This window comes from Podarcis pityusensis, assembly GCF_964106645.2.
Source record: "Podarcis pityusensis genome assembly, chromosome: 3".
NCBI lineage: Eukaryota > Metazoa > Chordata > Lepidosauria > Squamata > Lacertidae > Podarcis > Podarcis pityusensis.
Window position 1 is genome coordinate 24,195,784 of NC_138026.1, and position 26,620 is coordinate 24,222,403.

The 26,620-nt window shown below is 42.4% G+C and overlaps 1 protein-coding gene across 1 annotated transcript in view; it reads left to right on the plus strand.

The window, feature by feature from the left end:
- The window catches only part of ERICH1 (glutamate rich 1), a 63,805-nt gene extending 48,627 nt beyond the window's left edge, over positions 1 to 15,178 (plus strand). The window contains exons 4-6 of the mRNA XM_080999318.1: positions 4,627 to 4,995; positions 7,655 to 7,849; positions 14,654 to 15,178. Coding sequence (XP_080855444.1) covers positions 4,627 to 4,995; positions 7,655 to 7,849; positions 14,654 to 14,727 — 638 coding nt within the window. The 3' untranslated portion in view covers positions 14,728 to 15,178. The remainder of the gene's footprint in view (positions 1 to 4,626; positions 4,996 to 7,654; positions 7,850 to 14,653) is intronic.
- Positions 15,179 to 26,620: the final 11,442 nt, after the last annotated feature.

A 26,620-nucleotide genomic window follows, 5' to 3' on the forward strand; every position in this document is an offset into this window, starting at 1 on the left:
CACTGGTCATAATTATGTACGTTTTGGTTGTGAGAGCTGGGTATTAGTGGAATTGGATTGTTGGGCATGCAGGCCTGCTTCTATCCTAGCCATCCTGTCCCCCCCCCCCCAAAAAAAAACAGTTAAGAAGTTCAGGCTCAATGACCTGGGTCTGTACTAAGAAACACCCAAGATTCCTTCTCCATCTAATATCTGTAATAACCAGATTCCTTTGGTCCATCAAAATTTATGTCCACTGAAACCGCAAATGTTAATGACTCTTACATTGTTTAATAAACATGATTTTATTGTCTGCAGAGCTTTTGTCTCTGCGGCAGCTGGAGTTGTATGTTCCCACCCCGAATTCTTTGAAGCCTTCTGGAATTAAACAGTTTTTTTCTACTTCGAAGTGCAATTCTGAAACCTGCAAAAGTTGAACCAAAAAAAGAGAAGAGAAGGCTACTGTTAAGATACATCAAAAAGTTTTTGATTTTTTTAAAAAAAAAATATCCTCACGTTAGGAATATAACTGTTCCAGTAAAACCACATGGCAGTTCTTTGAGTTGCAAGGTAAAGAGGATAATCTTACTAACTACAGAGCTGTTTTCTTAATAGCAATTAGTTGTTGCAGGTGCTAAACTGAAGAAGCTCTGAGCCTATTGAGTTGCACACTTCCTCCCCACCCACCCAAGAAACAGTCTAAGTTATATTTTGCCTCCTCTGCCTTCCTTATCTTCACCCCTTACGCTGAGTACATGCATAATAGTGAATGCTGTGGTGTGGAAATTTCAGTTAGCTGTATTTGTGAATGGTTGCGTTTATCATCCTCTGTCCAAAGAACATCATGGTGAACACTGAGAGCTGGGCCATTTTATCAGCAACTCTGTGATGTAGGTGACTAGTCTAAGGCTCTCTAGCAACCGTAGTTACCAAATTTCTAATCCAATGTCTTCCTGATACACGTCCAATGGCCTGTCAAAGGCTCCATGCTAATTCTCCATTGTGTTATAATTTCTTAAAAAGAAGTGAAGCCAAAACTTATTTGAAATCATTTTTGATATTACAAGTGTAAAGTTGTAACAATACCAAGTACATATCCGTATATAGAAATTTCTCTGAATCTCAAGACTTCCCACCATCCCCTCCAATGGTCCTATTGTCAACATTTTCAACTGCATATTATTTCATAATCTATATTTTGTATCTGTTCATATTGTCAATAGTGTTTGATACATTACAAGTGATATTAGAATCCTGCTAATGTTTTCATCTGCTTACAATGGTCTCCTAAATAAATTATAATTTTTTCCCATTTGTTCTTAAAGTTTTTGTCTTCTTGGTTTCTGAGCTTTCTGGTCAGTTTTGCTATGTCGGCGTAGTCCAACAGCTTGATTTGCCATCCCTCTCTGATGAGGACTCTTTCTTCTTTCCATCATTTTCAGTATTATTTTTATTTTCTACTTATTTTGTTGCCGTTTACATTGCTGATATTTTACAGGAATTTGTTCTGATTCTCATCTGCCTGCAAAAGATGGCTATTTCAAATGTCACGCAGGTGAAGCACTCTTGAATGTAGGCACCCAGTGCAAATCATTTCGGTCTTTGCTGTGCCAGGATGTTGAATTGCAAATGTATTTTTATTCCCCGCTGCCGCCTCCTTTGTAGAAAGTACCACAGACTACTCTGTAGTGAGTCACACATTCGTCAGCTAAGAAGAAACTGACGGTCTGATGCCTGGTATTGAAAGAGAGGAAGCGTATCATAGATAACAAAGCTCAAGAAAGGAGAGGCAGCAAAAATAAAACCGCAGCTCCTCATCTTTAGAGCAAATTTATTATTACAAAGACGGGAGATGAGTTACGGGGAAGCTGCCAGACAAATATTGGATGCTAAAGGCCATGCTAGTGGAAATAAAGCATTTTAAAGGCAGTCAACTCTCATACATTACTCTCTTTCGTCAGGGTTGCCTTGGCAGGTTCCTGGGACAGTCTTATCAGAGCCATTGGCATGGCTACAAATAAGGTTCCATTATGTGATCATATATGGAGAGGGAGAGAGGCTTATAGAATGATGTCCTAAGTGCGTTTGTTCTCATTACAGTTTATTTCCTGCTCTTCAATGAATTCAGGGTGGAAGGCATTTTAGATCGCTCTCTCCTTTTTTATACTTACAACCTATCATGTAGAGTGGGAGATAACAATTAGCCCAAGGTCCACCCAGTGAGTTTTATGACTAAGTGGGAATTTGAACCCGGGCTCTACTAGTCCTATCTCTCCACTATAAGTACTATACTGTCCTTAGTCTAGTATCATGTGGTTTTGTCAAATAGGTGGTAGAGGCTGTTCTAATTCTTGGTGGGTCTCCCTTCCAAGCTTTGCAAGTGAAGACAAATTAATGCAAATCAGCTTTAAACAAAAACCCTGAAATGAGTTGTCCAGTTCTGGTCTATAGATTGGTCCTATGGAATTAAATCGTAAGCAAATTTAGAAAAGAAGTGCAAAGTTTGCTTTATTTATTTTGTTCAGCATATCTTTATCGTTTCACCCAACTTGGAACTCAAGGCAGAAAACATGTGGTTTGAGGGCAGTCTCCCAGTGAGGTAATGACCCAGAACAGCTTAGTTTCTGCAAGGTTTGCCGAATCCTGCAACTTCAGGCCATGTCCTGGGAAATGCACTGCTTCTTCTGCCTGCCAATGATTCCAGTGTCCTTGCCTTCATTCACCGAGAATGCTGGGTACTAGTTTACTATTTAAAGCGGTTAAGAAGAAAAGTTCCTAAATGGTAGTGGGGTTGTGTTTTCTTCACTCTACTTTTAAAATCTACTTCATGAGATTTATGAGAGGTAGTATTTTAGTTAGGCCACATAAAGGATTGTTATTAGCTGGGACAGGAGGTAGTTCAAGGCATCTGGCAGAAGTTCAATGGCTTTGACAGGCAGATGTGCTCTCTGGGGCAGTGTATCTGAGGCGGAGTTAAGGGTCGGGGATTACTTCAGGCTTCGGGAGCAAAGATTGGTTCTGAGCCAAACTGACTAAACCCTGAGTCAGGGCTGGACTATGTGGTCTCAGATCTATCCGGATAATTAGGCAAATAAGAAAGCTATGATAGAGAGAGGAGGATAGTGAGAGTCTAAATGAGCAGCCAGATCCTGTTTTGTTTGTTTTTAAAGAAAATGCAAGTACAGGAAGCCCACAACTTACACACATTTATTTGTGCACAATGAATGAATGAATGAATGAATGAGCATCCCCCCCAAAAAGATCCCTGGAACATAACCCCCATGTAAGTTAAGGGCTTACTGCAACAGTTTAGTTTTATGGATAAATACCAAGGTTAAGGTATGTGAATGACTATGGCAGCTATAATGGAGAATAATTGGGTTCAGAAGAGCTGGGAGGAGGCATCTATCCTAGAAAACCTTCCATTGAGGACGATTTCAACACCACTCACTTCTTCTCACTTATTTTCTTCATTAGTGATCAGGCAGACGCAGGGCGCCCTGCTTTTGTCTTGCAGCGTGTGGAGTTGAATCCTGTGCAGCTCTGAAATTTGGTGTATAATAGCGTGCAAGAGTAAGCCACTAAAAATGACTGAGGTGTACGGACATAGGAATCTGCCATATACAAGATCAAACCATTGGCCCATCTAGCGCCATATTGTCCACCTGGCAATGGCTCTCAAGGGTCTCTGGCAGGGGCCTTTCCCATCACCTTTTGAATTGGAGGTATCACAGGTTGTGCTGGGACTTCTGCATGGAGAGCATGTGCTGCGTGACGGTCATTCCCCTGAACCTGGGAGTCCCCTCTGTTGGTTTATTAAGATGTAGGTGTGCATAACAGTGTTGACCCTCTATGATGCCATCCTTCTCCCTTTAAATCCTTTTCCTGTGAAGCCTGTAGCTGTAGTCTGTAACTTGTCCCTAACTAAACTAAATCCTAAGTATGTGAACTGGCACAGGTTCACACCTCTCATTTCCTCTGCCTTCCTTTCTCCCCTCTTGTTGTGTTTGTGTCTCCCTACTGTTGAAATACGGGACACGGGTGGCGCTGTGGGTTAAACCACAGAGCCTAGGACTTGCCGATCAGAAGGTCAGTGGTTTGAATCCCCGCGACGGGGTGAGCTCCCGCTGCTTGGTCCCAGCTCCTGCCAACCTAGCAGTTCGAAAGCACGTCAAAGTGCAAGTAGATAAATAGGTACCGCTCCGGTGAGAAGGTAAACGGTGTTTCCGTGCGCTGCTCTGGTTCGCCAGAAGTGGCTTAGTCATGCTGGCCACGTGACCCGGAAACTTCATGCCAGCTCCCTCGGCCAATAAAGCGAGATGGGCGCCGCAACCCCAGAGTCGTCCGTGACTGGACCTAATGGTCAGGGGCCCTTTACCTTTACTGTTGAAATACAGGCTTTCAGGTCCTTGTTACTGGTGCATGCCTTTTTTTTCTTTCTCTTATGTTTCCCTTTAAAGCACCATGTACATTTGAATGTGCTGAATGAATCATCACCGTCATTGTAGCTGAACCAAATCCTCTGCAACGTATCAGAGATGCGGAAACATTGCAGAAACAGGAGAAAGGGGGCATTCGTACGAAGCACGGCCAAGAGTCGCTTCCTGTCTCTCACTTTTATTTGTAATGTTTCTTTTGAACCTGCAGAAGAGAATGATCAAGGACAACTCCGGAGAAAGCGCACCCGAAGGAGGAAACGGAAGAATGTTTTGCAAAACCCGGATAATTTACACGGAGGCCAAACAAAGTGTGGGAAGCATGAAAATCTGATTGAAGATAATTTACAGCTGCGGCACACAGACGGCGCAAATCTAAGTCGAAACAAAAAGAGGAAAATTAAAAAGAAGCGGCAAAAGGAAAAGATGAGAGCAGCTGGTTTGCTGACAAAGCCAACTGGTTTAGATTTCACATATAAGCCCGAGAGGGAGGAAAGAACCGACTTTGAAGAGGCAGATAGCAATGTAGATGGCATTTTGGATTTTTTGCAAGCAGCACAAGAAATCTATTTCTCCGACAGTAGGTACATTTCCTCCATATCGTCAGTAACTTTGAGTTGGAGAAATAAATGTATGTTGACTCTTTCTCTGTCTTATGCCCCAAACCCCAAAGTGTAGATCTCTTCTATGGAATGAATTTTTAACTTGCTGTCCTGAGGCAACTCTGCTGGGGACATAACAGGAATATGAAAAAAATGTGGGCTCAGTGACAGCCCCTTATACAGTACCCTCATCATAATAGCCAATAATCCTGCCCAACTTATTGGTAATAATGTCTTCATAATAGCAAATGGGAAAATATATTTACAGCACTTTTGCTTCTGTTGGAGCAACCAAGTGTTTCGGTGGAAGGGCAACTGTCTTCAAAGCATTTTCTCTACAAAAAACCCTGTCTTTACAGCCCAGTGCATGTTTACTCTGAAGTAAGACCCACTGGTTTCAGTAGTGCTTGCTCCCAGGTGAATATGCATAAGATTGCAATCTTAGTCTGCATTCCTAATCCCACTTACCCTGGGAGTAAACCCCATTGAATTCAGTATAACCTTTTTCTGAGTAGAGATGGCTAGGATTGCACCATGAGTGGATCACACAACCAGAATTACCGTATTTTTCGCTCTATAACACGCACCCGACCATAACACGCACATAGTTTTTAGAGGAGAAAAACAAGAAAAAAAATATTCTAAAAGAAACAGTGGATGTATGATTTTTGTGGTTCATGCTGTGGCCACAGACATGTGATCTGACGGTGAGTTTGGGGTAGCCCAATGCAAAAATCTTGAGGATCCATGTGGATCCATGCTTTGTAACCACATTTTTGCACCGCTGCGGCCCCAGGAAACAGTGGGTGCGTGATTTTTTTGGTGCAGGCTGTAGCCATGGACATGCTATGTGATCTGATGGTGAATTTGGGGTGACCCAGTGCAAAAATCCTGAGGATCCATGTGGATCCGTACTTTGTAACCACGTTTTAAGTGGGGAGGGAAGGAAAAGCACTCAAGGGACAAGGAACACGCGTGGGGTGGGAGGAGAAGGATGATGTTAATATTGCAGAAGAGGGGTATAAGAGGAGAAGTCTCCTCTCCTCTCCCGCTTTGCTCCTTTAAAGAAGCAGGCTCTCTGTCCCTCTCTCCTCCCCACTCAGCGGCTCTTCTCCCACTTTGCTGTTTCAAAGCGAGCCACGGAGGAGGGAAAGAAGGGGAACCATGGATCCTCTTCTCACGACTGCAGCAGATCCCCCCACCATCCGTAGGCATTCACTCCATAACACGCACAGACATTTCCCCTTACTTTCTAGGAGGAAAAAAGTGAGTGTTATGGTGCAAAAAATACGGTATATCCTAAGTCCAGGTAGCCAATGTGGTGCCATCCAGCTGTTACTGAACTAAAATGTCCATCTTTCCTGACCATTGGGCCATGCTGGCAAGAGATGATAGGAGTTTAATTCCTAACAACATATGAAGGCCACCGTGTTGGCTAAGCAGACTTAAAATAAGTTTCATTGATGTCAATGGAATTTATTTCTACGGGCATGAATTAAACACTGATGTTGCTCATTTTTCTGTATAACCCAGTGGCAAGAAAGGCTTGACTTGAAACTTGAAGCAACTGGGCAATGTCACAGAATATGATTTCAGACAGACATGTTGAGAAACTTCCAAGGCCCTGTGCTCAGAACTTGTCATACAGTGACCACTTCAAATCCAGACTATAGTGGTACCTCAGGTTAAGTACTTAATTCGTTCCGGAGGTCCGTATTTAACCTGAAACTGTTCTTAACCTGAAGCACCACTTTAGCTAATGGGGCCTCCTGCTGCTGCCGCGCCGCTAGAGCACAATTTCTGTTCTCATCCTGAAGCAAAGTTCTTAACTTGAAGCACTATTTCTGAGTTAGCGGAGTCTGTAACCTGAAGCGTATGTAACCTGAGGCACCACTGTACATAGATGCCACCCCTCATGGCAAACTGTTTATGACTTAGTGGTTGTGCAGACAGATCTACATATTTTCCTGCACCATTGCAAACTACAAGTTTAAAACCGCACAGTTTGAACGACTAAGGGTGGTAACGGTAGATGATTGAAAGACTGGGGTGAAAGAGAGGAAAAAGTGACAGGACGTAATGCTGGAAGGAATTTGCTTTTACATTTGCCTTTCATCCCTGCTACAATAGATAACTCTAAAGCTACAAATAGCTGTAGTTGGTTATCTTGTTCCTAAGTCATGGTCAGTCTCTCCTCTGGTTTTGCTTCGGTATACAATGCCGCCAGAAATTTTCAGCCTGCCATATTGCCATCATTACCATAGCTACTGTCTCATTCGTTTTAACAAGCGGTAAATGGCTTGTCACAGTGGTCACTTGCACACTTAACAAATATTTAAGGCACTTGTCTTCATCCAAAGAATCCTTGGAACTTTGTTAAAGCTGCTGCAAATTATAAAATACAATTCCCAGGATTCTTGGGGGGGGGGGCATGTTTGTTAAGTGTGCTTTTAAGTGCCTGGGATGGATGTGACATGCATTATAACACATCTGTTTTAAGAGTTGCAAATCAAAATAATCGAGTGATGTTGAAAAGTAAGGGTAGTTAATCAATAACTATATAAATAAAGAGGAAACTTTGTAAATGAACTTCTCTCTCTTGTTCTGCTTTTTTTCTTCCATTCCTCCCCCTCCCAGACCGATCTAAATGTGCAGAGTCAGCTGTGAATTCAGAAAGCGTTCAGGAGATTTTACAGAGTCTTGAATCTCGCAGCATGCCTTTGTCAGACGTCACTCTTTTGCGTGAGATGACATCTCCTGTGTTTCTGCAGGATGTAGAGAAACTCAAGGGGGCCGTGGAAGAGTTCCACACTAAGTCAGTGATGCCTCCCGGTAAGTTCAGTGCACACAAAGGTGCTGTTATTGTTCCTTTCCTTGAAAACTAGGATGCAGAATTTAATAATAATAATAATAATAATAATAATAATAATAATAATAATAATAATATTTATACCCTGCCCATCTGGCTGAGTTTCCCCAGCCACTCTGGGCGGCTTCCAATCAGGTTTTAAAAACAATACAGCATTAAATATTAAAAACTTCCCTAAACAGGACTGCCTTCAGATGTCTTTTAAAAAGAAGATATCTGCTTATTTCCTTCACATCTGAAGGGAGGGCGTTCCACAGGGCGGGCGCCACTACTGAGAAGGCCCTCTGTCTGGTTCCCTGTAACCTCATTTCTCGCAATGAGGGAACTGCCAGAAGGTCCTTGGTGCTGGATCTCAGTGTCCGGGCTGAACGATGGGGGTGGAGACGCTCCTTCAGGTATACAGGACCGAGGCCGTTTAGGGCTTTAAAGGTCAGCACCAACACTTGGAATTGTGCTTGGAAATGTACTGGGAGCCAATGCAGATCTCTCAGGACCGGTGTTATGTGGTCCCGGTGGCCACTCCCAGTCACCAGTCTAGCTGCCACATTCTGGATTAATTGAAGTTTCCGGGTCACCTTCAAAGGTAGCCCCACGTAGAGCGCATTGCAGTAGTCCAAGCGGGAGATAACTAGAGCATGCACCACTCTGGCAAGACAGTCCGCAGGCAGGTAGAGTCTCAGCCTGCGTACCAGATGGAGCCTTAGACACAGAATTAACCTGTGCCTCCATGGACAGCTGTGACTCCCAGGTTGCGCACCTGGTCCTTCAAGACCAGGTAGTCCCCCACACCTGCCCACCCCTTGTCCCCCAAAAACAGTACTTCAGTCTTGTCAGGATTCAACCTCAATCTGTTAGCCGCCATCCATCCTCCAACCGCCTCCAGGCACTTTTCCATTTACAGGGAAAATATATATTTCAAAGGCAGTCTACTTTTTTGTTTCTCAGTCTGTGTGTAAAGGTAGTCTCAAGGGTGTCCAATATAGAGGGCTCAGTGGTGGCCCTGTTTTGGCTGTTACCCTTTCCTCTGCCCATGACACAGTAATACACAGTTCCAATTAGAAAGCAAATGTAAGCATGCTCAGAGGTGAGGCCTGTTGAGTTTAGTGGGACTTGCTCCAAGGTAGTATAGGGTTGTAGCCTGAGCCTTTCGCTCGTGATCTGGATGTTTTGCAGCAAAACATTTTACTCTGCCAAATAATTTTCTTTTCTAGTTGTACATTTGCTGTCTTCTAACTTCATGCAAGTTAGTTACCTTTTGGTGGAGGGGAAGACTAGGACTTACGAGATAGCAATCTGTGCGTTTTATTTTCAATTAAGAAAACAGAAGAGAATAGCTGCAAGGCATGGTTCACAACCCCCGTTCTTTCTCGTTCTCATAAGGTGCACTGTTCTCCATAAATCCAACTGTGGCATAAACACTCCTCACTCCTTACAGTGGTTTAAAGCATCCATTTAGAATTCTCTTCACACCTCACTTTACCTCACTCTGAAAATGGTTCACTGGCGTGTGTGTGTGCAGTACGTGTAAGGGAGAGAAGCAGATAGCATGAGAAAATAAGACTCCTTCACCCCCGAATTCCAGATTTTTAAATACTATTTAGGAAGTCTCCAGTAAAAGAGAAGCATGAAAAAACTTTGGTCAGGATCCAAAGTACTGCATATGGTGTCCTGCACTCCGAAACTGACTTGGGTTTGTTCACATCAAATTAACAGGCTTCTGCATTAATATGGCAGACCTGTTTTTAGACTGTGGCCCTGCCTGTAATATACATTTAAAGCATCATTATGCCGCTTTAAACAACCATGGCTTCCCAGAAAGACACCTGGGGACAATAGTTTGTTGAGGGTTTTGAGAGTTGTTAGGAGACCCACTATTTCCTTCATCAAACTACACTTCCAGAGTTTCCTTGGAAGAGGAAGTCATTGTTTAACCACTGTAAGAACTACCGTATTTTTCGCTCTATAAGACGCACCCGACCATAGGACACACCTTGTTTTAGAGGGGGAGAACAAGAAAAAACAAAATTCTCCCCCTCTCTGCGCAGCGCCCCTTCAGCGAAGCAGCAGGAGAAACGGAGCCCCTTCCTTTTCTCCTCCCGCTTAGCTGAAGGGGCGCTGCGCCTTAGCTGAAGGGGCACCTACCCTTGTAGAAGGGGAATCTGGGACAAGCCACAAATAAAATGATTGCTTAATAGCTATGGTAAAGCATCTGTCTTGCATTCAATAGGGCTCAGTTTCAGTCCCCGCCATCTCCAGGTACAGTGGTACCTCAGGTTAAGAACTTAATTCGTTCTGGAGGTCTGTTCTTAACCTGAAACTGTTCTTAACCTGAAGCACCACTTTAGCTAATGGGGCCTCCTGCTGCCACTGTGCCTCCACTGCACGATTTCTGTTCTCATCCTGAAGCAAAGTTCTTAACTCGAGGCAATATTTCTGGGTTAGCGGAGTCTGTAACCTGAAGCGTCTGTAACCTGAAGCATCTGTAACCCCAGGTACCACTGTATATCTGAGAGACACCCCTTGCCTCAAACTCTGGAGACACTAGATAAGGGTGGTTAAGCACATAGCCCAAAGGCTGCATGCAGCCCTTGAGACCATTTTTGGCAGCCCTTGGCAACATTTGATGCCCTCACGCTGCCTTCTCAAAGCTGGCTCAGCGAGTCTCTGGGCTTTGGGAATGAAGGATGAGGGCTCTGACAAGGTCCTAGAGTCCACCTCTCTCCTTCCCAAAGTGTAGTTAGCTCTTCCCCAGCTTTAGGAAGGGGGTGGGAGAGCTCTAGGACTCTGCCACAGCCTTGCACCTTTCTGAGCTGACTCTGGGAAGGCAGCATGAGGGTTGGAGGGGCATGGAGGGTCTGTCTGGTTACAGGGAACCAGACAGAAGACCTTCTCAGTAGTGGCGCCTGCCCTGTGGAACCCCCTCCCGTCAGATGTCAAGGAAATAAGCAGCTATCGTATTTTTAAAAGACATCTGAAGGCAGCCCTGTTTAGGGAAGTTTTTAATATTTAATACTGCATTGTTTTTAACACTCAATTGGAAGCCGCCCAGAATGGCTGGGGAAACACAGCCAGATGGGCAGGGTATAAATAATAAATTATTATTATTATTATTATTATTATTATTATTATTATTATCATTATTATTATCATCATCCAATTTTGGCCTCACTCCCCCCCCCCATGCAACAAGGCAGTATGTGGCCTGTGGGTTCCCTTTTGAAGTACTCTTGCGGCCCACTTGGTATGAAAAGTTGGACCGCCCTGGTGCAGATAATACTGAACTCGGTGGACCTGTGGTCTGACTCCTATGTCCCTATGATAGGCCAAAAACAAACGTACTGGCCAGAGGTATGAAAGTCAGCCACATGTTATATACTTACGAAGGGTCAATATTTCACTAGCGCTGATGTCAAAGAGAACTTGAGTTGCTTTTTGAAATCGTCATAAATATAAAAGCTCAAAAGTGTAACAGCTACCGCTTCAATTCACACCACGTTAAAGGCCTAGGAGCAGGGAGGGCAGCTGTGGCACTACATTAATACAAAAGCTGAATAAATCGAAACCTTCCATCACAAATATGTTCCATTGGGAAATGATCCCTTTTCAAAAAGGAAATCGGATTTTCCTTGCTTTCCTTGTCGAGGGTTTTCTTGTTGTTGTTGATTAAAACAATATTTCAAACAGCTGCTTCCATTCATATTCTAATAAACCAAAGCAGACTAGCCTGGACTCAGGGATTATGGGCCAACTGAAAAGGAGTCCCTTCTGGCAGCTACTTCATGTATTTCAGAACATCTGGGAAATGCAATGCCACTGTGGAGAACAGAATATCCCATGCGGCTTTGTGGGGACCTAAGCAGTAGGGATGAGGGTGGTGCTGTGGGTTAAACCACAGAGCCTAGAACTTGCCGATCAGAAGGTCGGCGGTTCGAATCCCCGCAACAGGGTGAGCTCTCGTTGCTCGGTCCCTGCTCCTGCCAACCTAGCAGTTCGAAAGCACATCAAAGTGCAAGTAGATAAATAGGTACCACTCTGGTGAGAAGGTAAACGGTGTTTCCGTGTGCTGCTCTGGTTTGCCAGAAACGGCTTAGTCCTGCTGGCCACATGACCCGAAGGCTGTACTGGCTCCCTCAGCCAGTAAAGCGAGATGAGTGCCGCAACCCCAGAGTCGGCCATGACTGGACCTAATGGTCAGGGGTCCCTTTACCTTTACCTAAGCAGAAGAGCAGTAGAATCACCTACACTGAAGAGCAACGGGAACTCTTGGAATTGGATATCTACAGAGCTTTTGAAAGTTTATTTTAAGAAAGCAACTAATTCAATTTAACATGTCCAAAAAGGAACTAATCCCATTCCACATTCATACCTTTACAAAATTCATACCTTTTGTTCCTGCTCAGTTCATTCCTCAACGCAGGTGCATCCAGTGATCCTCAGCCATTTTTTAAGCATTCAGAATGTCACAAGCTGCTGTGCTGAAGTATAAAATATACTTCAGAATAAGAAAACTTTAAAACATACACACAGTGGAATGTGAATTGTTTTATTTTCCCCTCCCCCAACAATTGTGGTCTCAAAGCTTAAAGTCCCAAAGAATGTAAAGATTTTAAAAACAACAGCAACAACCCATGTAATCAAATGAACTTGAAGATGAACTAGAAATTGTTCAAGGTTCTACCCCAAGATGAACTGAATTCCCATCCAGTTCATCCAGCAATTATAGGAACTACTTTTGGATGAAGTTTGGAGATTTTTGAAGTAATTGAACTTCGATTCATTCGATTCATTGAACTTCAGTAAACTAAAGTAGTTCATTCCCAACACTGGATAGCCATAGCCTCAAGAGCAAAGAGGATTTTGTTTAGTTTTGTTGTAAAGACATTCCTTTTTCTAGTCTATGGACTCCTTCAGCCACCACTATCTCAGGTTGCCCTCTTCGCTAAAGTCTGCCTCTTAACATTTGGGGGGGGGGGGGTTGTTATTGTTGGCAAACATCAAGTAAAAAATAGCTTTCTCTCTTGTTGCCTAGGAAATTATCACCCACTAAAGAGCTAAAAACGTCTTCTGTCAAGATCTTTTTTTAAAGAGCAACAAGTGCAGAACTGTCCTCTAATTCTTTCCCCTCCATGTACCTATTCTTTCTCTCAGTCAGCATACAGTATTCTTACCTTCCACCTGTGATGCACAATCTAGATTCTTCGCATGCGCTGCAATCAAGAAAATAAAGCAATGTGCAAAGATGAAGAAATCAAAGAGGAGGCAGCTTAAAAATAATTATACTGCAGTAGTTAGCACTGTGGTAAACGCCTAGCCACAATGTGGCTATACTCTTGTTAAATATTTGTCCAAGATGGGCAAATACCGTAAGAAGAGCCTGCAGAATCAGGCCAGTGGTCCTTATAAGTTTACCATATTTTTCTCACAGTGGCAACCAGAAGGCTATGAGAAGCCCTCAAGCAAGACCTGAGCTCAACAGCACCCACCTATCCTGCGGAAGGCAGCAACTGGTGCTCAAGTGCATAGCTAGTAGCCACTGATAGGCTTTACTTTCATGAATTTGTCCAGTTTTGAAAGCCATCCGGGTTGGTGGCCATCACTGTCACCTATGGAAATGAATTACATAGTTTAGCTATGTGCTGTGTGAGGAAGGACTTTATTTTACCTGTCCTGAATCTCCCAACATTCATTTTCATTGGATGACTATGAGTTCTAATGTTAGGGGAGAAAGAGAAAAACTTTTCTCCATCCACATGTGAAATTGAGAACTTTTGCCACACCATGCGTCACTGTACACTTGTTTACATTGAATTGCATTTGCCATTTTATAACCCATTCGCTCAGTTTGGAGGGTCCTTTTGGAACTCTTTGCAAACCTTTTGTTTTGCTTTGATGACCCTGACCCTATCACCATCAGCAAACTTGGCACCTCACTCCTCAGCCCGAACTCTAGATTATGAACAAGTTTAAAAGCACAGGTCCCTGTACTAATCCTTAGAGGACTTCACTCCCTACATCCATCCATTGCGAGAACTGTCCATAAATTCCTTCTCTTTGCTTCCTACAACTTAATCAATTCCTGATCCACAAGAAGGCCTCTCTTCTTATTCCTTAACTCAAGAGTCTTGGGTTTGGCAGGTATTTTGTTCAGAGGTTTTTGGAAGGCCGAGTACACAGAGCTAGTGAAAAGAGAACAGGAGAGACTGTTGTTAAGAGACAGAGATTTCCAGGTGTAAGTTTAAGGAGTGCTGAGGACCTGGCCACAAGCTTGGATTGAGCAGGGCATACGGAATGGGGAAGCTCATGAAAGAGAAATCCCCGCTCTCCAGAACAGATCTGGGGAGGGTGTAGGAGCACACAGGAAGATGAAAGTGAAGGGAAGTTATGTTGTACAAATGGAGATCCTCATGCTATTGGAACTATTTTGTTGGATACAACCCTAAAATTGTAATAAAGGTCTTATCCAAAGCTGCTCATTTCATTAAGTTCCTATTTGGCTTATATAAAGTAATTATGCTTAACCATTCAAGTCTGGAGTTATCCCTGCTCAAAGCAACTCATGTCACAGCTGCAACTGTTTATTGTAGGATTTTAAATCTTGAAGTTTTTGCATGTTTGTAGCTCCCAGGCATAGGTGTCTCCCCCTCTCCCTTCATATTTCTCCAAAATGGAAACAGATGTCTACTTGGGTTTTTTTTTATCATTCGGAATTTGTTTACTGAACACTATCTTATTGACATTTCATGAAGAATTTGCTTTCTCCTTTGCAGATCATGCCAAGGCAATCTCTTCTCTGTTTCTCTACTGGATTACAGATATCCTTCCTGGAAAGAACAGGAAATAAGCTAAATGTGCACATCCATCTGTACAGGGTTAAAATGTAATACATAAGACTCTGAACTGTGTCTGAGAATATTCAGAAATGGCAAGGCCATTGAAGAAGATTGCAACTTCACAAAAATGTTGAGTTTTGTTTTTGTTTTTTACTTTTGTCTCTAGCCCCAAGTTAATATACAATACTGCAAACTTCTTTTATTTTATATATTATAGTTTATGAATATATAAGCACCAGTTTCCCCCTTACTGTAGGTCCTTCTTGAGATTTTATTGCAACTGAATTGGTTCATGCAAGGAAGACTCTTTCACGAGCTGCTTCATAACTACCAGAATAACTTGGTGGCCAAAGCCAAATGAAAATGTACAGTGCTATCATTGTTTTTATATGATATTGTTGTTTATAGAATGTCAGAATCCATATTTTTATATATAAAATAAAGAGGAAAAAGAGAGGTTTTGTATCTTGCATGTCGCTCCTCAAGCAGATCCATCACTTTCATATATTAGGACAATATAGGCTTCAGTGCATCTCACAATGCTATTCACTCCCCTTTCTACCAGGAAACTTGGAGCTGTCACATTATAGGCCAGCAAGATGCTGACTAGGATACACATTATAGGCCAGCAAGATGCTGACTAGGTATTAAAGCATGTCCATCTTTTGTGAAACAAGTTATAAGCAGTATTTCTTAGGTGTATCAGAGTAGGGGAGACAGAAAAGCCATAACAGAGTAAACATAATCATTGTTCCAAAGTTATAGTGCTGTGAGTTCATGATTTATTATTATTATTCATTGCACTTATTAGTTGCTTTTTTTGAAAAAGGCAGTAAAACAGCAACAAAGAGGAACATTCCTGTTATTTCTAACTTTGTTCTTATTTAGTGTGGAGCACATAAAAAAAATAGCCCTGCTAATGCCACTTCCAAAGCTGATACCAATGTTCATTGTCCCAATATTGCAGGTTGGAAGGGGCTGTGGCTGAGAGAGTTTATGAAAGCCCTGATTGCAGAAACAAACAAACAAACAAAAATCAATTATTGCACATCAAGAAGTGGTGTTTTTTTTCAGCCACAGGTTCAGATCGTGCACTTCAGGAATGCTCTGTAACATTTTGTTGTGGGGCCTCATTTGTACTATATGAAAAAGCTGAAACAAAACAAAAACTGTGGCATCTGTGTTTCCTGTACCTCACATTCAGCTAACATTGCACCAGTTGTTGAATAAGACAGTAGCTTCTATGCGGGAAAAGTTTCATGCATAACTATAATTAAGGGTGACTCAAGCCTTATTGGGACGCGGGTGGCACTGTACGTTAAACCACTGAGCCTAGGGCTTGCCGATCAGAAGATCGGCAGTTCGAATCCCTGCGACAGGGTGAGCTCCCATTGCTCAGTCCCTGCTCCTGCCAACCTAGCAGTTCGGAAGCACATCAAAGTGCAAGTAGATAAATAGGTACCACTCTGGCGAGAAGGTAAACGGTGTTTCCGTGTGCTGCTCTGGTTTGCCAGAAACGGCTTAGTCCTGCTGGCCACATGACCCGGAAGCTGTACGCCGGCTCCCTCGGCCAATAAAGCGAGATGAGTGCCGAACCCCAGAGTCGGCCACGACTGGACCTAATGGTCAGGGGTCCCTTTACCTTTACAAGCCTTATTCTGAGGTTTGTATGTTAGGGAGGAAACTCTAGACACCACCACCTCTAGCAACAGAAAGGCATGTATACAGAGGCATTAAAACTCTTATGAGCCCCCAAGTTGGAAACTGAAGTGGTTTAGCCCAAAAACAACTTTATAGCCTCAAGTCAGAACTGCAGCTGGAAGAAGAAATTGGCTTGTGGTGTAAGCATGACTGTTTGGGTGTCCTAACTGCATCATGGAACTGTGAAAGAAAATCCATTTCCTGCACTGTCACTCAGTGCACTGCAGTTGTCTTTTGCAGGCATCGTTACCTTCACAGAAACTCAGACAAAGAGAATATTTCATTTCCGCCCGTCAAACTTTGAAAAAGTGTTAAAATTAATCAGGTGGGCAGTGAGTAGAAAAGGGGGCACCCGTGCGCTAAATCTATATTCCACTACCCCACCAATGAGTCAGAGTTTGCCGGTTGCATTTGCAAACGATTCCATGATCATAATATCCATAGACTGTGTGTAGCTCCAATACATCGGGTAGAGATCTGAAGGTAAGGTGGAGAAGATGGGGAGATCATATCTACTCTTAGTCTCCTCTTTTCCAGGCTAAACATAACCAGCTCCCTCAACCATTCCTCATAAAGCTTGGTTTCCAGACCCTCCTCTGCAAACCCAAATCTAATCCAACTAAAAAATCTCCTATTGGTCAGTGTCACCCTAAGGCGGTGTAGCGAGAGATGAGCGAGAAATTCAGCTGTGTTTGCATTGAAAGCCAGATTGTTTGCATTTCCTGATAACAATATGCAAAGCAAAACACAGCCATCCTAATTCACACCACTATGAATTTTGCAATGTGGCTCTCCAACCAATGTGTACAAAAATGTATGTTCCAATATTTTCCAAAAAAATTAAAAACCATGCAAGAATGCATTATATTAGGGGTATTTGCTTGTAAAATGTGTATTTTGGGCAAAATTGCATACAAAAAATGTGTATTTTATAAATTTGCACTAAAATGCAAAATTTTCATGAGATTTTTTTTAGAGCACGAACTGATTTGGAGACCTGAATTTAAGGTTGGAAAAATGAGAAACAGAGAGAAACTGAAATTGACAGATCCGCTCATCCCTGGCTGTAGCTAGATACTCTGTTGCTCAGTCCTATGAGCTTCTGTGTCACCCCCTAGCGCTGGAAGTATGTGACATAAAATGTGGTGCATTCCAGATAACAGGTGATGAAACCATATCTGTAACTTGATTGCACACCGTTAGGTTACTGGCAGAGGCTCCCATGTCAATGGCTGGAAGAAACCTAATAAATTCACAAAGAATGCATCTATCAATACTTAACCAGCCATGGTAGATAAACAGAACATTCATGTCCAGAAGCAGTCTACATCAGAGTACCAAATCCTAGGAACAGAGGAGGGATATTTCAAACACACCTGGCTGGAGGTTTTTGGAAATGGGATGCTAGATTCAATCAGCCCTTTGTCTTGCTTCTCTATTTGCTGGTTGGTACAAAAATTCTGCAGCAGGAAACATGTCACTGTAGACAGGCTCAGCATCCCAAAACGTTTGAATTGTGTTTGCCACGGGCTCCTAAACAAACAAAAACAAACTTTAGAAACAAAGAGGGGAAAGCCAATTGAGGTCAATATTACTTGAAAGCTTTATAAATTACCTGTAACATGAAATAAACTTGTTCACTAATCAAAGTTGGTGCCTCTAGACTGGAAGAAATTGAAAACACGGCGCAGAATGAAAATTGCTAACTGTTTGGGGGTTGTTGCTGTTTTGTAAATGGAGTGGCCTTGGTGAGAGAGGGGGGGGAATAAAAGGGGGGAAATGCAGAGATTGAAGAGGACAGGCGGCAATGCCAAGCTGCAGTGCAAGATGGATGGAAGCGGAGCAATGCAGAAAAGGCACCGTCTGTGAAAGGGCACATCAGGACACGGGATTCAAATTAAATGCTAGTTAAGAATATAATAGGGGGTTGATCAGTGTCACTGTGCTTTATTCAGGGTTCCCATTTGAGACTTCCAGCTATCAAATGATTGTTCAGTTGACCCAAATTTCTGTTTTTTCATGATGGTTTCTAGCAAGAGTGGCAAAGCTGTACCACTGTCCCTGCACCACCAGCACCCCACCATATAATAATTAATTGGGTGAAAAATCTGGAACTGAGTCCCAGCACCCTTTAGGTGCATTTCAGCACCTCTGCAGTGTTTGTGGAGGTCGGGAACAGTGGTTTTTTTTGAGGGGGGGGAGCCCTGCTTCTCACTCTCCCCAATGTTGTTCTTAAATGCCACATTTTGAAAACCATTTCGAAGGTACTATGTCCTAGATACAGTTCTGAGAAAGGGAACTTATGGCACCTGTCCCCCCCCCCCCCCCAGTTTTCTTGGACTCCAGCTCCCATCATAGTTGACCACTGGCTCTGCTGGTTGGGTCTGAAGGGAGTTGGGAGTCCAGCAACAGTTGGATATTCCACAGGTTCCCCACCCCTGCTATAAAGGTTCGATTCAGAATATGGGGATTAGCAGCCTTCTGGCTGGTTTAGAAAGCATCATCAGGCATCCACACAACATGACCAGTCCAACAAAGTTGATGTTGAAGAATAATTGCTTCAACACTGGTGATCTTTGCTTCTTCCAGTACACTGATATTAGTTCGCCTGTTTTCCCAAGTGATGTGTAAAATTTTTCAGAGACACCGTTGAGTTAACCTGCTCACAGCAATTGCATCACAGAAGCTCTGCAGTAGGACGTTCTGATAAAAGTGATTATACCAAACAAACAAACACCTGAAGCTTTCCTTATAGGAATTATGAGGAGAGAAGTCTCCAAAAATAGGATTAAATTGTTTATGTACGTTACAGCAGCAAGGATTTTATAGGCTCAAAAATGTAAGGAAGAAGAAATTCCTACAGAATGGTTCAGTAAGACTATGCAAAAATGGCAAAGTTAACACCTAAAACAATAGAACCCAACAATGACAGTTTTGTGGGAGAATGGAAGCCTTTTTCAGACTATTTAAAGAAATGTTAGAATTTGATGAATTCATGAGCAGGATTTGAAGTATGAGCAACAGAAATAATTAGGATTTGCTGTAATATTGTTATGGCATAAGACATAGAAGACAGGGTGTAGCAAAGGTGCAGAAAACAAAATCACCATGGAAAATGGGATGGGAAATTGAGAAAACAAAAATATGCGTTGGAGTGTATATGCGGAAGTTGCTCTTTTCTTCTTGAAATTTAATTTTTAAAATGTCTTTTTTAAAAATATTAAAAGCTGCAGTAGATATGATACATAAGCATGAAAATTGCTTTATTAGATGGGCAGTTCTCAACTATGAAACATATCAGAGGTTTTCTGCTTTAGTCTTCCTGGAGTATTGCAATGGGTAAGCAGATTCTGTACACAACCAACCACAAAATTGTTATCTATACTGAAATCTTATGTGTGTTTATGCAGAAGTCTCCTTGTGTCAATGTGGCTTGTTCCTTTGTTTACAGCTGTATTCTAAAATTGCTTCTGCTGCTTAGATCCAGTTTTTAAAAATTAATTAATCATCACACTAACAAAACTATCAATGGAAATAATGAATTATAGCTAGTATATATATATATATATATACATATATATATATATATATATGCATGGATTAGGAAACATAATTGAGGAAAGACCACACTAGACTCAGTTAACAGAGACAACGATTGCATTTTCATTTTATATATAGAAGGAGCTTAAAATGAAGGTCATATCTGAATCCTATTAAAAGTCAGGAAAAGCGTTCTTGTTTGTGAGAATTACAAGACTGTGCTATTCCATTTACATTGGTAAACAGATTAAAAACACTTGGCATATTATTCAATTAAATGCAAGATTGCTAACTGACAGACTGAAGTACATTGATTTTTTCCCCCAATTACATTAAGCTAAGTACGCTGCAAAAAGTTGCATTAGCTTGTTTGCTTAACCCTTTCATACTTCGCTACCATGGCATGCAAAATTAGTAACATAAAGCACATTTAATCATTTATTTTCTAAATGAATCTAACAGTGTAAAATCAGGAACCTCCTGTTTGGAACTTATTGATATATACTGGTATATATTTTCTATCAGTGGAAATCTTACATTTCCGTTTTGAGTCACATGGCCAGATCAAGCTGATATTTTGCAAGAGGGTGGCACAGAAATATTTGTATTTGTAAGCAAACAAACAGACAAACAAACTTTCTCCAAGGGGTTTTAAGAACCAGGATCTACACACATTAATCTCTTAATGCCAGGGATGATAAATCTCAGGTCCAGGGTCCAAACTGGATCCTCCAGATCTTTCTAAGTGGCCTTCCGGACTGCTCCCTTGGTCACTTTCCCCCCAACTTTTTACTTCTTCTCATAACACTTTTTGCTTGGAAGAACGACGGTAGGTGTGCTGGGACCGGGGGTAATCCATGAAACACAGTCCAGGACCGGACCAGAATCCGAAGGTTCTGCTAGGAGTCAGTCCGACAGGGCCAAGGCAGGAGACGAGGCAGGAAACCAGAAAGGACAGGTACAAGATCTCAGGCAGAATCTAGCATACAGCAATGTTGCTCCCGCAACCTAGGGCAGGGTCCGACAGCCTTTTATCTTTGTCGGGGTAGCGGCCAGTCCTGGACTCACCTCCCTGTTTCGCCCAAAGGCGAGCACTCCTCCTGCGAGTACTCAGGTCTCTCCTTCTCTCAGACCTTAGTCTCTGCAGCTCGGGAGACGTCGGTGGGTTACTAGACCCAGGGGCCGCCTCCCTGACCCAACCGGTAGTGGAGCAGCTGAAGGCAACAAGGTAATCCCCACATCTGGAGCCAGGGCAGGCTCAGGCCCCTGACTTGGCCCAGCTGGTGTTTGTTGCAGGGGAACCTGTGCAGACTGGGAGTCTTCAGGATCAAGCCCCAGACTTGGTTCAGATGATGCCTGAGGCAAAGAATCCGGTGCAGACTGAGACTCCTCTGGATCTGAGTCCGAGCCCAAGTCCCAGGCCACCACAGTGTGTCCATACATATCTAATTTTTATTATTAATTCAATTGATCTCCCCTTCTTCCTTCCAAAGGAACCCAGGGTGGCAACTAGCCTACTGTGAAAAAATTACGTTTGTCATTGTGTCCACTTTTCCTCTGGCCCTTCCTCCATTGACATGTGGCCCCCAAAATGTTGCCCAGACTTGACCATCCCCCAAGCCTTTTATTTTCAAAATTAAGCACTGAGTAACTGTGCTAACCAAGAGGAGGGAGGGCTCATTCTCCCCTCCAGATTTGCAGAGGAAAGTCACCATGTGGTGTGCTTTTTCAGCCACACACCACAAAAATGGTTATTTGAATTCAGGTGGCTGATCCACCAGCTTCTAAGTTAATGCACCAATGAATCTGAGAGAAAGCAGAGTAATGGTGAGGTGTTTTACATTGAACAGCATTTCCTGAAAGTGTCAGTTGTTTATTATCAACTTTACAGCTCTGCTGGGAGATTGTTTGTGTTACTGCATACTATTTATTCCAAAAGGTTTCATTCACCCCCATCATCAAAGGAATTATCATGTTCGTTTTCTTCCCTTAAAGGTTATGATTCAATTCTATTATTACTGCCAACCATATGTTATGGGATGCTTAGGTTTCTAGCATTCTCCCTTTCTCGACAGAATTTCCGGAGGGATACGCTATATCACCTCTTGACTCTAAAGTATTTACAGTCATACCTCGAGTTAAATGTGCTTCAGGTTGAGCGTTTTCAAGTTATGCTCCGCGGCAACCTGGAAGTAATGGAGCATGTTACTTCCGGGTTTCACCGCTCGCGCATGCGCAGACGGTCAAAATGACATCACACGCATGCGCGGAAGCGGCAAAACGTGACCCGCGCAAAAGCAGACACGCAGTCGCGTCTTACGTTCTATTCAGGATGCGAACGGGGCTCTGGAACGGATCCCGTTCGCATCCAGAGGTACCACTGTACTGTTTTCTTTTTTGATGATTGGGGTAGAAAATTTAATTCAAGGACATGTTAAAGAGAAATGAATGATGAACTCCGGGGAATTATTATTTTCAAAAAATAATTCCGAGGAATTATTATATTCAAAAAAATATAAATCACAATAATAATAGATAGTCCAACAATGTACTGACCATTCTTTGTCATCCTAGCCCACTCAACAAAGGAAAAGATAAAAGAGACATCAGGTTATTAGAACAAGCAGTAAGATATAAGGACATACTGTAAGAAGAGCCCGTCTGGTCCAACATTCTGTTCTCAAAGTGGTCTCTATAGGAAGTTTGTAAACAGTCCCTTCCAACTCTATGATTGTAGGATTCTAACTGTAGGTCAAAAGAACAAGTTTGCTCTCCCTTCTTGTAATTCTCAGCAATTGGTAACCAGGGATACACTATCTTTGGCATTGTAGGTAAAACATAGCTAGAATGGCTATGTTGCTGTTATTAATATTGCACATTTGGAAGCGATAGGTTGAATAAAAACGGACTCTTCTTGAAATAAAAATGGTCTAGTCCAAAAATATGGTTCAAAAGCTTTACTCGCAGAACTTGTTCCAAAACAGACACTTCAAACTATAGTGTTACATCCAAATAGTTGCATAATATCATATGCGTGTCCAAGCATAGGTTAAGCATCTAAAAAATATTAAATTACTTCACCCGGGGCTGAAAATAAAGCTCTGGTCTCTCCGAAAGCCTCCATTACAGCCGGAGGCTGTTTTCCTGGAGAGAATCATTTGCACACCTTTTTCTTTGTCTGCTTTAGAGAGAGAACAAAGACCACCTCACGCAAAATGGATATTTGCAACAGAATGGCCCATGTGATCTAAGTTAAATACCTCATGAGAGCTAGCAGTGATACATTCTAAGTTAACTGTCTCCTGTTAGGCTCTCTGCTGTTCCTTCAATGGAATTTTCCAGTGTTACACCTCTAGCAATATGCATACAGAGTTATTTACCATTTCAGTGTACAATCAAACAACTACAGTGGTACCTTGGGTTACAGACACTTCAGATTACACACTCTGCTAACCCATAAATAGTATCTCGGGTCAAGAACTATGCTCCAGGATGAGAACAGAAATCGTGCTCTGGTGGTGTGGTGGCAGCAGGAGGCCCCATTAGCTAAAGTGGTGCTTCAGGTTAAGAACAGTTTCAGCTTAAGAACGGACCTCCAGAACGAATTAAGTTCTTAACCTGAGGTACCACTGTGTACCTAACAGGCCAGGAACCACTGATAACCTTAGCCTCCATTAACTTGTCTAATCTTATCTGAGTTGTTTGCCATCACTACCACCTGTAGGAGCAAATGCCATCATTTAACTATGTACTGTGTAAGGAAGTACATTTTTTTTTTACCTCTCCTGAATCTTCCAACATTCATCTTTGTTGCATTTCCCTGTGTTCTAGTGTTAGGACAGGAGAAAAACCTTTCTCTATTCACATACCTTGCATAACCCTATACACCCCTTTGCACCCCTGCAAATGGAAGTACAAAGGGTGGCAATGCAATAATGTTTTACTTGCCTGCATTTTTTATTATCACAGCTACATTTGCAGCTTTGATACACAATTGAGAAGGAGGAGGAGGAGGAGTGAATGGATGAACCACTCTCAGAAATTTTCCTAGTAATATAGTGACAACAGCTATAACTCTAACCTAGGAAATATCTTGTGGTGAAAAAAATAGATGACTTTCTCTGAAGTTCATATTAGTTCATCAGAGCTCTGAAACTAGGTGTTTTCCCCCCCAAAATACTTTGACTTATCTTTCTCTAACAGGTATAGCGAAGCACAAAACAACATATCCATTACTGCAGTTTACTTTTTAATGGGCTCCCCCCCCCCTTTTTTTTTAAGACAATTGGTCACTGTTTAATATAGGAAGAACTTATTCTAGGCATGTTTGTTTAGCTCTTCGGGATGCGGGCACGGGTGTCACAGCAAACACACAAAACCATCGCTTTCAGATGAATTACAGTTTGCCTGGCTACTGTGCTGTATACTGTAGCATGACAAAGCAAACTCTGAAATGTTTAGATAAGCAGGCTGTAAATTGCTTCTGCCTCAGCTCAGCAAACCGAGTTAAATCTGTACGGCAAAGGCTTTTGCACCTCAAACGTTGTTAGAAATAAATAGATATGTACACAATATCCTGAAAGGGCAGAGGAGTGAGAGTGATTTGTTAAAAAAACAACAGGCTCTTCCAGGGTGATGAGAGATGACTACATGCCCAGCATCCTTGCCAATCTCAGTGCTCGTCTTTTTGTATGGGTTCAGCATGGCCTTGAAAAGCTTTGAGAGCTGTATGGTGAACCTTAAGCTGTATCTCCAATGCCCGCCTTCAGGTGCACTCCTGAAATGGTACCAGAATGAGGAGGAGAACTAAAGTAAGGGGGCAAATCCCAGGGTATGATCTGAAGGATGTGAGGTCACTCCTTTGCTAAGCAGGTATGGGAGACTTCCTGGGAACCACATCCATGTTTCAGACTATCCCAATATTAAAGAAAAGCGGGTGACATCTAAGAAAGTCAATGTGACTGTCCAGAGAGGTCTCTGATGGGCTGAGACGTATAAAGGACATGCAAGGAAGGTCATACAACCAAGGTTGAGTACAATGAAGTATCCCACACCAGTAAGGATGCTGTCAACAACCCTGGAAAAGAGACATTAGAGCCACAGCTAAGAGCTGAGTGCAGGGTGGGGAACAAAAGTGGAGAAACTACCCCAGAAGGAGCATGATGTGTTCCCCACTGGAGGTACTACCCCTCCCCTATCTCCCCTATCACCCCTAGATCCTGACATTCGTTAATTTCCCTCCCCCCCAAACTTACAACATCATATATTAAAAAGTATCTTTGTTTCTTCATGACCTCTGTTTTGTGACTTCTGTTCCTACAAAGATTAAAGCAAGATCGCACTCTCCTTTTTCTGTGATCTTCCAGATAAAAAAGGTTAAAGCCTAGTAAAGAAGGGTTAGAGGACAGCTAAATACAGACAGAAAGAGACACAATGAGAAAGAGGATTTGTGTCAGTTACGGGGAAAAAATATGAGCTTGTCCGATTCGTCAAATCAGGATGCAAGAAAATAACATCAGAAGAGGCATCGAAGTGTGGCACAGTTCTTAGTCATGTCCAAATCATGTGACAGTGGTAAATCTTTTCCACCACACCCCATAAAGCAGCTCCTTCCCTCCCCCCCCCAACAGATTTTCTGCTAAAATGCTAAACAGCCCACCATTTCTCAAAATCCCCTACATCTTCATTTTCCTCAGGCACAATGTGAAGTGTAGATTTTAATTATTTCCTTTCTCCTCCTCCACCACCATGCTTTTCTTTTTATATTCTCTCATCATCGGTTCCTCCTGCCCATATCCCGAAAGGTCAATCATAATTAAAGTCTGTCTAAATCAAAACAAAATATTGTGGGAATGCATTTTCTGCTTTACAATTAATGCATTTTCTGCTGCGAAGAATTCTTGAATTAGCCACGGAAAAGAAGAGTTCAGCCAAAGGGCAGCATAATGTCCCTCTTACTGCAGATCATGTCTAAGAATACCAGCCTGATCCAGTTGTCCCCAACTAGGCTGGCCCAGCAATGCTATTCCACAAATAGGCACCCTTGTTTTAACAGATTGGGATATTTATCCATTCAACAAGAATATATTATTCATTTGGAAAAGAGAAATAAGTCATCAGCGTTGTTGATAGCAATCCCACTGCAAACACTGGAGAAGAAAATCCATTCCTAAAAGAATGATTCCTTATTCAGTCCATTTAAGCACATTTGGCCCCCCTCCAAACCAGAAATCATAATTCATATTAGTAGCATGAGGCTGGAAAGCTGAGCAGATACTTCGTAGATGCAGTCCAAGCATTCTTGGCTAGATTAAAATTTTAAGAAGTATTTTAGAATGCACGAAACATTGGCACTGACAGCTGAGTGCAAAGAATGCTGTAATTGTGCATTTGGAAGTCTAATCACTCCTTGGTAATGCTTGTACAAACAGAGCTCCTGAGTGGCCGCCTTCGTGCAGCAGCCAATGGAAGAGGTGGCTTCCACCCCAATTTGTTAATCCATAGCGTGAGCACTCACACTGGGCATCTATCCAGCCAAAGGTAAGCACATTTCGAGTCTCATTGATTTCGGCAGCAGAGATTTAAACACATGCTTAGCTCTTCCCAATCAATGGGACTTCAGAGTGTTCAGCCTTGGCTGGAGCATGCCTAAGATAGGTCGGA